This window comes from Cetorhinus maximus, chromosome 19 (assembly GCF_964194155.1).
Source record: "Cetorhinus maximus chromosome 19, sCetMax3.hap1.1, whole genome shotgun sequence".
NCBI classification, from domain to species: domain Eukaryota; kingdom Metazoa; phylum Chordata; class Chondrichthyes; order Lamniformes; family Cetorhinidae; genus Cetorhinus; species Cetorhinus maximus.
The window spans coordinates 47,640,568-47,654,913 of NC_135897.1; the positions used below are offsets into that span (position 1 = coordinate 47,640,568).

Here is a 14,346-nt window from a genome sequence, read left to right on the forward strand (position 1 = left end):
TGAGCACTTTAGGGGAGTTTTTAACAGCTCATCTATCATAAACGGGGTAGCTACGGACAAGCTTCCAGACTGGCCCAAATGTGAAAAGCTGGACAGCCAACCCTCTGTTGTGGAGGTTGACAAAGGCATCAGATCCTTACCCTCGAGGAAAGCTCCAGGCTCAGACGGGATCCTAGGGTAAATCTACCAATGTTGGGGACTGCTGCTAGCTATCAAACACTCAAAATTATATCACAGAATGTGGGATCAATAAACCATTCCACAGGAGTTCAAGGGTGCCATGATTGTTCACTTGTACAAAGGAAAAGGACAAAAACTTGTGTGTGGCAACCACAGGGGAATCTTGTTGCTTGTGATAGCTGGTAAGATTCTAGCAAAAGTTTTACCCCACAGACTCGTAAGCCACATGGTAGAACATGTACTGCCAGAAAGTCAAAGTGGATTCAGGAAAGGCAGCAGCACTTAAGATATGATCTTCGCCCTTCGACAAATAGAAGAGAAATACCATAAACAACGGGACTCTACTGTGCCTTTGTTGACCTGATGAAGGCCTTTGACATGGTAAATAGAGAGACCTTGGGAAAAGTCTTAGGCAAACTTAGATGCCCTGATAAAGCTGTAAATCTGATCCAGCAGTTTCACAATAAAATGCTGGTCAGAGTCGCTGACTGTGGTGAATACACTGACCCCTTTGATATATCAAGTAGTGTGAAGCAGGGGTGTGTCATGGCCCCTGTGCTCTTCAGTATATTCTTTGCTACCATGCTTTCTGAGGCATTTGATGAAAATGTTGATGGAATATAAATCCAATTCAGAACAGATGTCAAATAAAATCCTCAACTAAAATATAGAGATGGTGATACGGGAATTGCTGTTTATAGGGGAATACGGTGGTATAGTGATAACGCCACTGGGTTAGTAACCCAGACACCCAGGCTAATGGTCTGGGGACATGGGTTCAAATCCCACTATGGCAGATGGTGAAATTTAAACAAAATTAATAAATCTGGAATGATAAAGCTAGTCTCAGTAATGGTGACCACAACCATCATTGATTGTCATAAAAACCCATCTGATTCACCAATGCCTTTTAGGGAAGGAAATCTGCCTACATAAGATTCCACAATCATAACAATGTGGTTGGCTCTTAATTGCCCTAGCACTCAGTTTCAAGCGCTGTTAGGGATGGACAACAAATGCTGGCCTTGCCAGTGACACTCACATCCTGTGAATTAAAAAAAAATGACTGTGAGCCTTCAAAGGATCATGTTTTTCAAAAGCAGCTGACAACTATGGGCTAATCATCAGCTTAAGGAAGGCAGAGATACTCCACCAACTACTACCTAACTCTGACTATACCCCACCTACTATAACTATTAACGACATAACCCTGAAGGGTGTAGTCAACTTCACCTACCTCAAAAGCCCATCTTCAGAAATGACAGCGAGGTGGCAAATAGAATTGCCAGAGCTAGCTCAGCATGTGCCCGTTTACTCAAGAGACTGTGAAGGAAATTAGGTATTAAAAGGTTACAAAAAAACTTGTTGTGTACAAATCTGTGGTAATACCTACTCTCCTATGTACCTGTGAGACATGGACTACTATTCCAGACATAGAACCACAGAAAACTTACAGTGCAGAAAGAGGCCATTCAGCTCATCATGTCTGTGCCGGCCACAAAAGAGAAAGGTACAAAAGATAATTAAGCAGTTAGACAGGTTCCACATTAGATGCACTTGGAACATCATGGGCATCAAATGGAGGACAAAGTGGCCAACACTGAAGTTATTCCAAAAGCAGAAATGTCTGGAATTGAAACACTCATCATTAGAACTCAAAGCAGATGGAGAGGATATGTGGTATGTATGACTGACGATAAAAATCGCTAAGGTGATTTGTATTCACTACTTAAATTTGGAAACCGCTTGTGATGTAAGCCAAGTTAAGATTCAGGAATTCCTTGAAGGTGAACCTCAGGAAATGTGGTAGGAGGAAAATGCACAAGGAAGAACTACCAGGGAAGCAATCTCAAGTAGTGGCATTGTTTCCTTTGAATGGCAAAGAATACAGGCAGCAAAGGGCAAAAAGCAAGCAAGAAAGAATGGGCAGTCCCAACAAAATCAGACAATTCATCTTGCCCGCACTGTGGAAAGACATGAAGGTTTGCAATTGGGCTCCGCAGCCATGTTAGAATGCATAACAAATGACTATATGCCTACAAGAAATGGCCATCTTCGATAACAAAGGGAAATCAATGACTAAATGTTACTGATGCTAATACATCCTTGCTTATTTATCACATATGAACACAAATATTTTTACTTTGGCATTCCTACTGAGGAGGTTTAACTAATGATTGCTTTTGTATCAGATGAAATACAACAGCTATATGCAAATTGAAATTAAATGTCTTCTCTTCCCTTCTCAACAGAGACCAAGACTTCCTCCTAATGTCCATTCAGCAAATACACAAATTGAAGTGCATTCTCAAACACGTGTTAAAAAACAGTCCTACACAAAATTCATACATATCTACAAAGTCAGCGTTAGGTTTTTAATAGAAGGAGAAGAAAAAACAAAGGGCAGAATTTTCCACTCCCACCAGCCGTGGGAATCATAGCAGGCTGGGGCACAAAATTTGGCATGATGGCAAAAGTCAGTTTCCCACTGGTGGAAAATTGGTTTAAAATTTTCTTCTCCTGGCTTTGATGGCAGGTTAAAGGCAGATTGAGCTTCCTGCTGGGCTATGCTGGGACCCACCTTTGCATTCATTTGCATCTCATGAATGCTCATTAAAAGGCCAACTCACTGCAATCACGTTCCCCCTCCAAATTAAGTGCCCCACCAGCAGCTAATTAAAACAGTCTATTTCCCAACTGTATATAAATGGCATGCACCTGGCAAGCTTCAGTTCATTAACAGCGTCGAAGTCCATAGATGTTGCCTTCTCCTTCTCAGGGATCTCGCATAACTTCACTTGAGTGCCGTTAGCAAACGCTGCACCAAGGCTGGACAAGGGAGGCAGGCAAAAGCTAGATGGGGGATGAGGGATGGGGTATTGAGTGGAAGGGTGGAACGAAGGCTGGACAGGGCAGGGAGGCTTACAGATGAAGGATGGGGAGAGTGTCCAAGGAAGGGGGGGTGGGGAGAGAAGAATGTACGGGGCAGGAGGGCTGTTGGGGGGAACGTCTAAGAGGGTGGGGTCGGTGGTGTCAATGCTGAGTAGAAGGTGGTGGAGCGAGTTTGAAAGATGACATGCACCATTTTTCCAACTGACCTTGACCATGCAGTTAGTCAGTCAGTGAGATCCCTCAAGGTGAGAGGAGGGGTCTTTTCAGGTGGGTGGAGTTCAAGGTCCGCTCAAGTGGCCGACTAAAGGGAAACCCTAATAACTATGAGGCAACTGGATGTCAACCATGCTTAGTTGTTTTCTCCCTTCTATGGTAAAGCCCACATTACAGCAGATTTGTTCATGACTCATGGGTCTCATAACATTGAGATCCCAGCAAGGTGTGGAGCTGCCATCTATTCTGTGCCATTTGACATCAGCTGCAGTCAGAGGCAGGGATGAAGGGAGAGAGAAAGGTGCAATGCCTCGAATGCTGGTGGAGGGCAGCCAACTCGTAACTCCAAACCTTCATCCTCCCAGGCGAATGGTCTGGCAGGTCATGTGGTTAATCTTTCCATGCTGCCAAGGCAATGGTCTCTCTACAAAGTCAAAAGGGGAGTGGAGATAAGCCTAAGTGTCCATGTGAGGCTTCTTGTACATGGCTCTCATAACCCTGGTCAAGGAGCAATGGCTCCACACGCATTCATATATGAATGGGAGGAACACCCATCTCTGGCCCTCCAGGGTGTCCTTTACTGGAAGGGGTGGGGTGGGGATGCCATGTCTAGATGGAGGCCAAGTGAACGGCTTAGCACTTGTCTGCTAGCTTTCAGATGGAAGGAAACCTGTAAAGGAAATGCTCACTTAATGTATCAGTTCAATTCGTTCACACACTCACTGAGGCATCAATGAAGCATAAGACTATAAGACATAGGAGCAGAAATTAGGCCATTCGGCCCATCGAGTCTGCTCCGCCATTCAATCATGGCTGATAAGTTTCTCAACCCCATTTTCCCGCCTTCTCCCCGTAACCTTTGATCCCCTTACCAATCAAGAACCTATCTATCTCAGTCTTAAATACACTCAATGGCCTGGCCTCCACAGCCTTCTGTGGCAATGAATTCCATAGATTCACTACTCTCTGGCTAAAGAAGTTTCTCCTCATCTCTGTTCTAAAAGGTCTTCCCTTTATTCTGAGGCTGTGCTCTCGGGTCCTAGTCTCTCCTACTAATGGAAACATCTTCCCCACATCCACTCTATCCAGGCCTTTCAGTATTCTGTAAGTTTCAATCAGATCCCCCCTCATCCTTCTAAATTCCATTGAGTATAGACCCAGAGTCTTCAAACATTCCTCATATGTTAAGCCTTTCATTCCTGGGATCATTCTCATGGTAATAGCTCTCATCCACATAAGGAGGAGGGTTATCGTTTGGCACAGGGCAATGAGGAGCAAGGCCCAGAGCAGCAAGAGTGAGCAGGGCCTCTATATGGTCAAGAAGCTGGCGAACATGGACCGCTGCAATGGCGAGCATTGGTCCGACCTGGGGTGTATTGCTGGCGGTGCTCTTATCTCGAGATGAGTGACAATGTTGGAGGTGCCTTCGTATGTCCTGGGATGTGGTTGCTCATATCTTTCAGCTTCTCCAGTATGAGCTGCAGCCACAAGGAATCTGGGGGAGTAGTGTGGAGCTCCTGGCGTGCAATGAGTGAATGTCTGTCCGGGTGCCCTTTAAGTATGGTACCAGAACCTTCGACCGCATGAGGCAATAGCAGGATGGGCGATTTTCCACACTGATACAAGATTCATTGATCTCGTAACTGATGTATAATTAATGAGCTGAAAAGTGGCAGATCGGAAATGTTCACCTGCCCTGCCACCCAGCGGAAATGATGCCAACTTTCACATCCGCCACCAGACTTAGTCTCCAGAATGGAAAATTCCGCCCATAGTCCCTTTTTATTTAAAAACAAATTTCACCCGCACCATAATGTGTGGTCTCACAAAATGTTTACTTAGCTTTTGGATTCTTTTGATTAATCAACTATGTTTGCCTTTAGAATTCCTGTCATATCTGTAGCACTGCACATATTCTCAATGCTTTAATCCACATTTAAAACTTAAATTCTGCCGCATGCAGAAAATTATTTCTTCCAAATGCAGAAGAAGATATGGCACTTATTCTTTAATTAACCTATTACCAGAAGAGAGGAAAGGGAACATCTTTGTGATGTACACATATAGGTGACATTTGACTGCAGGTGGCAATCTGTCAATGGGTATAGATGGACTGATTTAATTTTCAACAGAACCAGCTTTGCTCCAATTCTAGTGATATTTTGTTTAATAGAAAATCTTGTTTTACTGAGAGAAGAAGCTATTACAAAACCATGAATGTTCTACTTCAACACTCTTGATTCTTGGAAGCCATAGTGCACAATAATAAAATAATTTCTTGGTGGATTTACCTTCAGGTCAACTTCAAAGACACATAAAGACAGTAATATGCTCATGAGGGTGGCGGATACATAGAGTTTGGGATCAACGGAAGGATAAGTAGTGACATAAAGGAAATGGGGACCAGACTTGGAGCAATTTGGAGCTTTGATTGACTACAATGAACTGTAATGGAGAATATTAGGTGAGGAAAAGATTAATAGTCTTTAGAAAAAGTCAAATAGAAAGAAAAATTGTATTAAACAGATAAAAGTTACTAAAAAGTGCCAGACGTCCAGAAATCATCAGAAACACAACCAGGCACGTCAGAAAACCAATAGCACTTACAAATATTTGAGATAACAGACTGAAGTCAACTGAATTAACGAGCTAGGGACAGTAGCCAGAGAATGAAGCTGACAGTTCGTTTTTGGTTTTTGCCAAATCTGCATCAAATGCCTTCAATGTAATGAATACTACTCTGCAGATGTTCAAAAATCCCCTTGAATTAAAATCTCTTTCACATTATGAGTAGCTTAAATTCAATTATACAGTACTTATTTTTGATGAGCACTTATACAGAACTGAAGTAAAACTTTGTTTTCTTTCTGTTCCCCACATTACTACATGAATTCTTCAACAGTCAGCAACCAGCTGGTAATCAGGCATTTGTTGATGCTTCGGGCAGGTCAACTTCCTGTGCTGAGAGAACTACCCTCCCATTAGGCAGTTCACCACAGCAACATGTCTGGGATTAGAACATATGAACTTATATTTACCACTCCATGACACTGAGTTATGATGAGGTGTGGTAAGAATGACTGCCCTTGACATCAAGGCAGCATTTAACAGAGTATGGCATCAAGGAGCTCTAGCAAAATTAAAGTCAATGGGAACCAGGGGGAAAACTCTCCACTAACTGGAGTCATATCTAGCACAAAGGAAGGTGGTTGTGGTTGTTCGAGGTCAGCCATCTCAGCTCCAGGACATCAATGCAGGAGTTCGTCAGGGTAGTGTCCTAGGCCCAACCATCTTCAGCTACTTCATCAATGACCTTCCTTCCATCATAAGGTCAGAAGTGGGGATGATCGCTGATGATTTCACAGTGTTCAGTAGCATTTGCTACACCTCAGATACTGAAGCAGTCCATGTCCAAATGCAGCAAGTACTGGACATCATCAAGCTTGGGCTGATAAATGACAAGCAATATTCACTCCACACAAGTGCCAGGCAATGACTATATCCAATAGGAGAGAATCTAACCATCTCCCCTTAACATTCAGTGGCATTACCATCACTGAAGCCCAAACTATCAATATCCTGGGGGCCACCATTGACCAGAAACTGAACTGGACCAGCCATATAAATGCTGTGGCTATAAGAGCAGGTCAGAGACTGAGAATTCTGCAGTGGGTAACTCACCTCCTGACACAATCTGCAAGACACAAATTAGGAGTGTGAAGGAATACTCTCTACTTGCCTGGATTAGTGCAGCTCCAACAATACTCAAGAAGCTCACCACCATCCAGGACAAAGCAGCCAGCTTGATTGGCACCCCATCCAGGCTTTGGGGAGTCAGGAGGTGAGTTCTTTGTTGCAGGATTCCTAGCCTCTGGCCTGCTCTTGTGGTCACAGTATTTATATGGCTAGTCCAGTTCAGTTTCTGGTCAATAGTAACCCCCCCCTCAAGATGTTGATAGTGGGGGATTCAGTGATGAACATCAAGGGGCGATGGTTAGATTCTCTCTTGTTAGAGCTAATCATTGCCTGGCACTTGTGTGGTTTGAATGTTACTTGCCATTTGTCAGCCCAAGCCTAGATATTTTCCAGGTCTTGCTGCATTTGGGCGTGAACTGCTTCAGTATCTGAGGAGTCACGAATGCTACTGAACATTGTGCAATCATCAGCGAACACCCCACTTCTGACCTTATTACGGATGGAAGGTTGTTGATGAAGCAGCTGAAGATGGTTGGGCTGAGGACACTACCCTGACGAACTCCTGCAGTGATGTCCTGGAACTGAGATGACTAACCTCCAACAACCACAACCATCTTCCTTTGTGCTAGATATGACTCCAGCAGGTGGAAAGTTTGCCCCGATTCCCATTGACTCCGGTTTTGCTAGGGTTCCTTGATGCCGCACTCGATCAAATGCTGCCTTGATTTCAAGGGCACCAAGGCTGTAATGAGGTCAGGAACTGAGTGGCCCTGGTGGAACCCAAACTGGGCGTCAGTGAGCAGGTTATTGCTAAGCAAGTGCTGCTTGATAACACTGTTGATGACCTCTTCCATCATTTTCTTGATGATCGAGAGCAGACTGATGGGGCGGCAATTGGTCGGGTTGGATTTGTCCTGCTTTTTATGTACAGGACATAACTGGGCAATTTTCCACATAGATGCCAGTGTTGCAGCTGTACTGGAACAGCTTGGCTAGGGGCGCGTCAAGTTCTGGAGCACAAGTCTCCATCCAAACTTTTCAGTTGATTAGCATGTTGTAAAGATAATATCAGTACTATTAATGGAAATAGGATCCCTATTTGTTCAGACTAATCAATATATATATTAACAAAATAGTGACTCATAGAGGGATGGCTTACGAAAAATTATAGTATTTGTGCACTGGGCAAGATAAATAGAGGAAGTAACATATTGGTGGCTAGCCTCTAGCAGACAGGTTAAAGTCTTTTCCTTGAGATGACAAAACGACTTCCATTTGTTGTACAACTTTTGACGAAGTCAGGGTATTCAGAATTATCCGTTAAAGTGATGCTTAGAGTATCAGCCAGCCCTATTCAATAGTCACACTCAGAATATAGTTTTAAATTAAGAAATAATTACTTAGTACACAGAAAAATAACCAAGTTTGATTTATTTTTCTGAAAAGTGTAAAATTCTACTGATTTGACTCCTAATGGTGTTTTTACCATATGATTGCTTTCCTTTAGTAATGTTTTAGCCTTTGTGGCTTTGTAACTGCAATACTGAGTATCCTTTCCCCAAATAGAGTGCCTATTTTAAACCCAAACCTCAATTAATATTTAAATTCAGCAAATGTGATAGTGAGGTTTGTCAATTTATATTCAGGCTACTCAATAGTGTGCTTGGTACATGATTATCATCTCAGGGGAGGAATAAGCAAGGCTAGCTCCTTACACTGCAGAAGAGCGCCTCCTGTCACTCAAGTAAACAGCAGTATTGATGACAATCATGCAGCAGTGTACAAATCAGACTATATAACTCCCGCTAAAAAACGCCAACAGTACTTTTGGTGAAAGGGGCAAACTAAAGCAATATAAATCTAATGTATGGAATGTTAGATTGAAACAACATTTTGGTGTTACAAAAAGTGTACTCAAAAGATAGTGATACTAATTTCATACTTACCTTTCTTTCTTCTGTTGATTATCACTTTTCAGGTATTCCAAGCATTGATTCATTGAACAAAGTTCTCCTTGCAGTTCTTTTTCACGTTCAACGCTTTCACGGTAAAATTCCATTTCTGCTTCCATTGCTTTCACTTTTTCTTCCATTAATTTGAAGTCACGATGTATTAGATAACTAACTCCACAATATTTACAAACTGTCTCATCCTGAGGCATCTGAAAACAAGAATAGAGGGACACAGAAACAATGTTTAATCAGAAAATGCACCACAACTAAATTATGTAGTATATCAGTGGCAATGATCATCTGCAGTGAATTTGTTGGTGTTTCTGATATTACTATATATTAGTGCATTGTAATATAAATGCTACCTGCTTTTGACTTTTCCTAACAAAATATTGGTGCATCAGTTAATAAACAAGTTGCTGCAAAGTCTGCATTATAATTAGATGCTTTAATGCACTACAATTTATATTTTAGCCCAGAATTTGCTGCAATAGCAATATTGGTTATGAACACCACAAGGTACACACGCTGTGTCCTCCAATTTGCTGGAAAAGTAATTAGAATATCTCGCATTGTGAGTAGTAGCGGATTGTGAGCATATGGCTGATGGATAGTCAGGAATCCATTTTATAAAAGCAAAATAATGCCGATTCTGGAATTCTGAAATAAAAACAGAAAATGTTGGAAACACTCAGCAGGTCTGGCAGCCTCTGTAGAGAGAGAAACAGAGTTAATGGGTGGATTTTCCCAGAATTGCACTAAGTGCAGTAACGGATGGGTAAAATGGAATCCTACCGGCCGATGAAAATGGCGGGTTTTCACACCTTATATTCCCAAGCCTGCCTCATTATATATTCACTCCCACGACATACGCCGTTTCCATGGCAGGCGGGCTCTCAATCGCCTGCTTGCCATCACCCAGCTGTTGAATCAGGCCGGCCACCATCTTTAAAAGGCAACCACCAGCAAAGCGCTCATCGCCACCAGCTCACCACCGCCACCTGGGAAACATGGCCCACAAAGACAAAAAGACTTCAGCCTCCCTGCTTCACCAACAGGTCCCTTGAGCAACTGCTGGATGCCATGGAGGCCTGCCGGGGTGTGCTCTACCCGCAGAATGGGTGGCAATGTCACCAACGCAGCTTGGGAGGCGGTGGCAGCAGTGGTCAGCGCGAAAGCTCTGCAGAAGACAGCGACCCAGTGCCGCAAAAGGATGAACGATCTCCTCTGTATCCGCCAGGGTAAGTCACTCTTTTCATCACTCCCAACTCTCACACTCACAAACCCATCACACATCCACAGGGCCCTCACTCACTGCCTGTGCAAGGGACATCACCATTCACTCTTTCACACACACCATCATTGTCCTCATCCCATCCATGGGACCATTCACCATCCACACAGGCCAAGCATACTTATTATCTGGCCTGGCAGGCATCCTGATATGCTCTCCACATCTCTATCCATGCAGGACAAACTGGCTCACAACAGGAGGGAAAGGTCGCAGACAGGTGGAGGGATGCCGGAAATCAAAGTTCTGACAGCATTTGAAAACAAAGCCATCCAGCTGGCCGACGATGACCGGGACCAGTCCTGTGCTGACGGTGAGGTCGGCGCTGCTCTACCAAGTGAGATCCATCAAACAACCATGCCGTGAATGATGTGGCTTTCACAGACCACTGCCAGGCACTAATCATCTCTCCTTACTTTTGCAGGCACATCTGCCAAACAGCCGACAGAGTCCATGACCCAGGGCCTCCAATCAAGCTCTGAAGAGACCTCTGAAGAGGAATCTGAAGGCTCCCTCCTTGAAGTCCCGTCACAGCGCTCACCCACACCCTCCACCAGCGCAGACACACGCCTCGGTGGGACCTAGCTTTAAAGTAACTTGGGATCACAATCTGGTGAGCACATCGCACTTTCTGATCCACAGCAGGCAGAGGCAGGGACTTCCCAGGTCCCCAGCACTCAGGGGGCTACTGGAGGCCAGAACATTGCTGAGTCCGAGTCAGATGATGGACCTCTGGACTCGGTCATGTTATAGTTGCTGGAGCTGCAAAAGTAAGCTAGGGAAAAACAGGAAGGGATGTCCACTGCATTCCTCAGGTTGCAAGGCACAATGGAGGAGTCCGTCTATCTTCAGGCTGAGGTGATAGCACCGGCATTGCAATGCACCGAGGTCGCAGGATGGCGACCGCCATGGAGGCCTTGGTCCAGGATGTCACTCCTGCAATGCTGCAAGGGCTTAACTCAATCGCTGATGCCATTGTTAACCTCCAACAGTGTGTACGCGAGAGGGGTGCTGGGCAGTTTGATATCACTCCAGCTACCTCTTCCGCTCACGGGGTCAGCCAGGGGCCCTCGGGCACCCATAGGGAGGGGGAATCAGCAGATGCACGCTCCAGGGCCGTCCACCAAGGTGATTCTGAGTGTGTCTGGCCCATCCGAATCCCCTCTTCCTGTGACCGCCACAGATCCAGCTTCACAGGCCGAGGAGGGTGCCACTGCCGCACAGCAGGATCCCGAAAGCAGGCCCGGGCCCTCCAAGTCTTGGCCCTCCAGAGGACAACCGCCAAAGTCATCACAGACAGGGCGTCACAGTCAGCAGGCTGCCTCCACTTCTGCAGTTGAGTCCGGGGAGCACCTAGACGTGGCGGCAGGGTTAGGAAAGTTAGGTAAAAGTAGTTGCACGGCCCGACCACTGGTGTTGATCACTTGTACATACTGTTCACTATTGTCAATAAACTCCTAAGAATGTCACCCTGCCTGTGGCTCCTTGTTCTGACGAGCAGTGTTCTTCTCACTCAGATATTGAAACCTCTCCACACAAGATAAAAGGCAGGTGTCTCAGTCCAGGGCCTCTTTCCTGTGCTCTGTGCAGCCTTCAGACCACAGTGATGGTTCAGCCTCACACACCCTGGAAACATTACTGATGTCTGCACCTCGGCAGTGCTGATCATTGCTGCCAGAATGTAATGGGCAGGCACCACAGAGTTCTCTCATACTCTCTGCGCACTCTCAGCACCTTTAAGGTGGGGCTGGCCCCTATCACAACAGCATCTGCAACCAGTGATGCTGTGCACCAGCTCCTGAAGGGCTGAGGTGCTGAAGGCAGACACAGCATCAGATGCGTCTAAGGTTTCATGGCTGCATCTCTGAGAGGGCCCTGATCATGGAGTGCAAGTAAACTGCCCTCGGCCAGACAGGAGTCAGACATTCTCAGAGGCTTTGTGAAGATCTATGGCATATCCTCACTGTATGTTGTCACCATCCTCCTGTGATCAAGTGACTATTAGGGCCTCCACTGCATCTCCATGACAGGAGCATTCCCACAGAGGGTATTGGTGCTGCAATAAGTCAGGCTGGAGTCAAAAGTTCACAACTGTGATGTGAAGACCTACAGGGACACCTCACTGCATGTCGTCATCATCCTCCACAAATCTGGTAGCTATGAGGGCCTCCCAAGTGTGCCTGCCTTGTCTAGCCAGTGCGAGAGCCTCAGACCCTTCGTTGTCACCACTGAAGACCCCCTTACCCTCATCCCCATTGGTGTCCTCCTCATTGGAGGAGACGTACAGCTCCTCCATCTCCTCCTCCCATTGCAGCGCCAGGTTGTAAAGGGCGCAGCAGACGATGACAATGCGTGACAACCTCTGCGGATTGTATTGCAGGACTCCACCAAACCGGTCCAGGTGCCAGAACCTCATCTTCAGCATCCCAATGGTCTGTTCCACCAAGTTGCGAGCTGCTGCATGAGCCTCATTATAGCGCCACTCTGCTGCAGTCTGAGGCTGCCGCACGGGTGTCATCAACCAAGGCCTCTGCGGGTAGCCCTTGTCCCCAAGGAGCCAACTTTGCAGCCTCTGTGGACCGTGGAAGACTGCAGGGATCTGAGAATAACTCAGCATGTAGGCGTCATGCACACTCCCTGGAAATTGTGCGTGTATCTGTAGGTTGCGTTTCTGGTGGTTGCATACCAGCTATACGTTCAAGGAATGTAAGCCCTTGAGGTTGATGAAGTCCACTGAGTGACGCGATGGTGGCCTGAGTGCCACATGAGTGCAGTAAATCGTACCCTGCAGATGTAGGAATCCCGAGATCAGGGCAAATCTAATGGCCCTTGCATCCTGGCTGTCCCAGTCCCGGGCGAAATGCACAAAGTTGTGTGCCATGGAGAAGATGGCATCCGTGACCTCATAGATGCATTTGTGGGTGGCGGATTGTGAAATTCCACAGAGGTCACCTGTGGAGCCCTAAAAGGAGCCAGTGGCACAGAAATTTAGCGCCGCAGTCACTTTCACAGCTACCGGCAGTGGATGCCCTCCATGTCCCCCTTGGTGCCAAGTCCTGTAATAAGTGGCAGATGTGAGCCACCAAATCCCTAGACATATGCAGTCGTCAGCGCCACTGGTTCTCAGCCATCTGCAGGAATGGCAGGAGGCGTCTATAGACCCTGGGTGTCGCTAGGCATCAACCAGCCACGGCTCGCTGTCACTCCTGGGCAGCGTGTGTGAGAGCCCCTGCTGCCCCTTCTTCATGAGGTTGCTGCTCCTGCTTTTGCACAGCCAGGTGCCTCAGTCGCTCTCTCTTCTGTCTTCTACAGTCTCTGTAGGCCATCAGTCATACACAAGTAGGTCACTAGGATCCATGATTCTGATATGGTCCTCCTGCAGCATGAAAGAGAGAGAGATGCGGTTATCATGGCTGCACTTAGCACTTTCCTGACCCTGTGTGACCGCCCCTTAATGCTTCCCGGAGAGTGCTGGTCACGCCTCCGATGGCCAGAGATGAGTGCGCAGGATGGCTGCCCTGTCAACCTGCGACATGGGGGACACTGGTCCAAATTAGGTTGCTGAGGTTGCAAGGGGCTGTGAGCGCCTCCAGCAGTGACTGCTACACGGCCAGCATAGGCAAGGAGATTGTACAACGTGTGCAGTCCAAGTGCTCCGCAGTCCAATAAAGTACTGGTGGACTTGAAGTCTGTGCCGGTGGGGGGTGGAAGGGTTGGCGGTGGGGGGGGCGGGTGTAAGATATGGAGCACTTGGTGGCCCTTTGGTGCTTGCTATGGGCAGGCAGGCTAGGAGCCTGACCCTAATCATATCACTATGACTGTGCCTGATCTGTCTTGGTTGCAGAGGCATGGTCAGTTTATACAGGTGTCCCTAATGCGTGGCCACTTCCCTCGCTTACCCTGCCCCCCACCTCGATTGCCTATGCACAGGATGCAGCACTTGACCCCCACCCCCGCTTCAGCAGCCACCTCCGAGGCTGGCCAGCACTTGCCCCCAGACACCCCGCCCATCCCTCAGCAGTTGCCTGCGGGGCCAGGCATCAGTTTCCCTCACATCCCCCGGCTCCCCCGAGGCCTGTAAACAATGGACAAGCTGTGGAGAACACTGCTGCTCACTCACCT

At 46.6% G+C, this 14,346-nt stretch overlaps 1 protein-coding gene across 2 annotated transcripts in view; it reads right to left on the reverse strand.

Annotated features, from left to right (window-relative positions):
• lekr1 (Leucine-, glutamate- and lysine-rich protein 1) overlaps nt 1-14,346 on the reverse strand; it is a 284,281-nt gene that overhangs the window by 157,701 nt on the left and 112,234 nt on the right. For both annotated transcript variants that reach the window (XR_013579595.1, XM_078563804.1), the window contains exon 3: nt 8,928-9,142. Coding sequence is in view for 1 of the 2 variants with exons in the window: in XM_078563804.1 (XP_078419930.1) it covers nt 8,928-9,142 (215 nt within the window). In the remaining variant the exon portion in view is untranslated. The remainder of the gene's footprint in view (nt 1-8,927; nt 9,143-14,346) is intronic.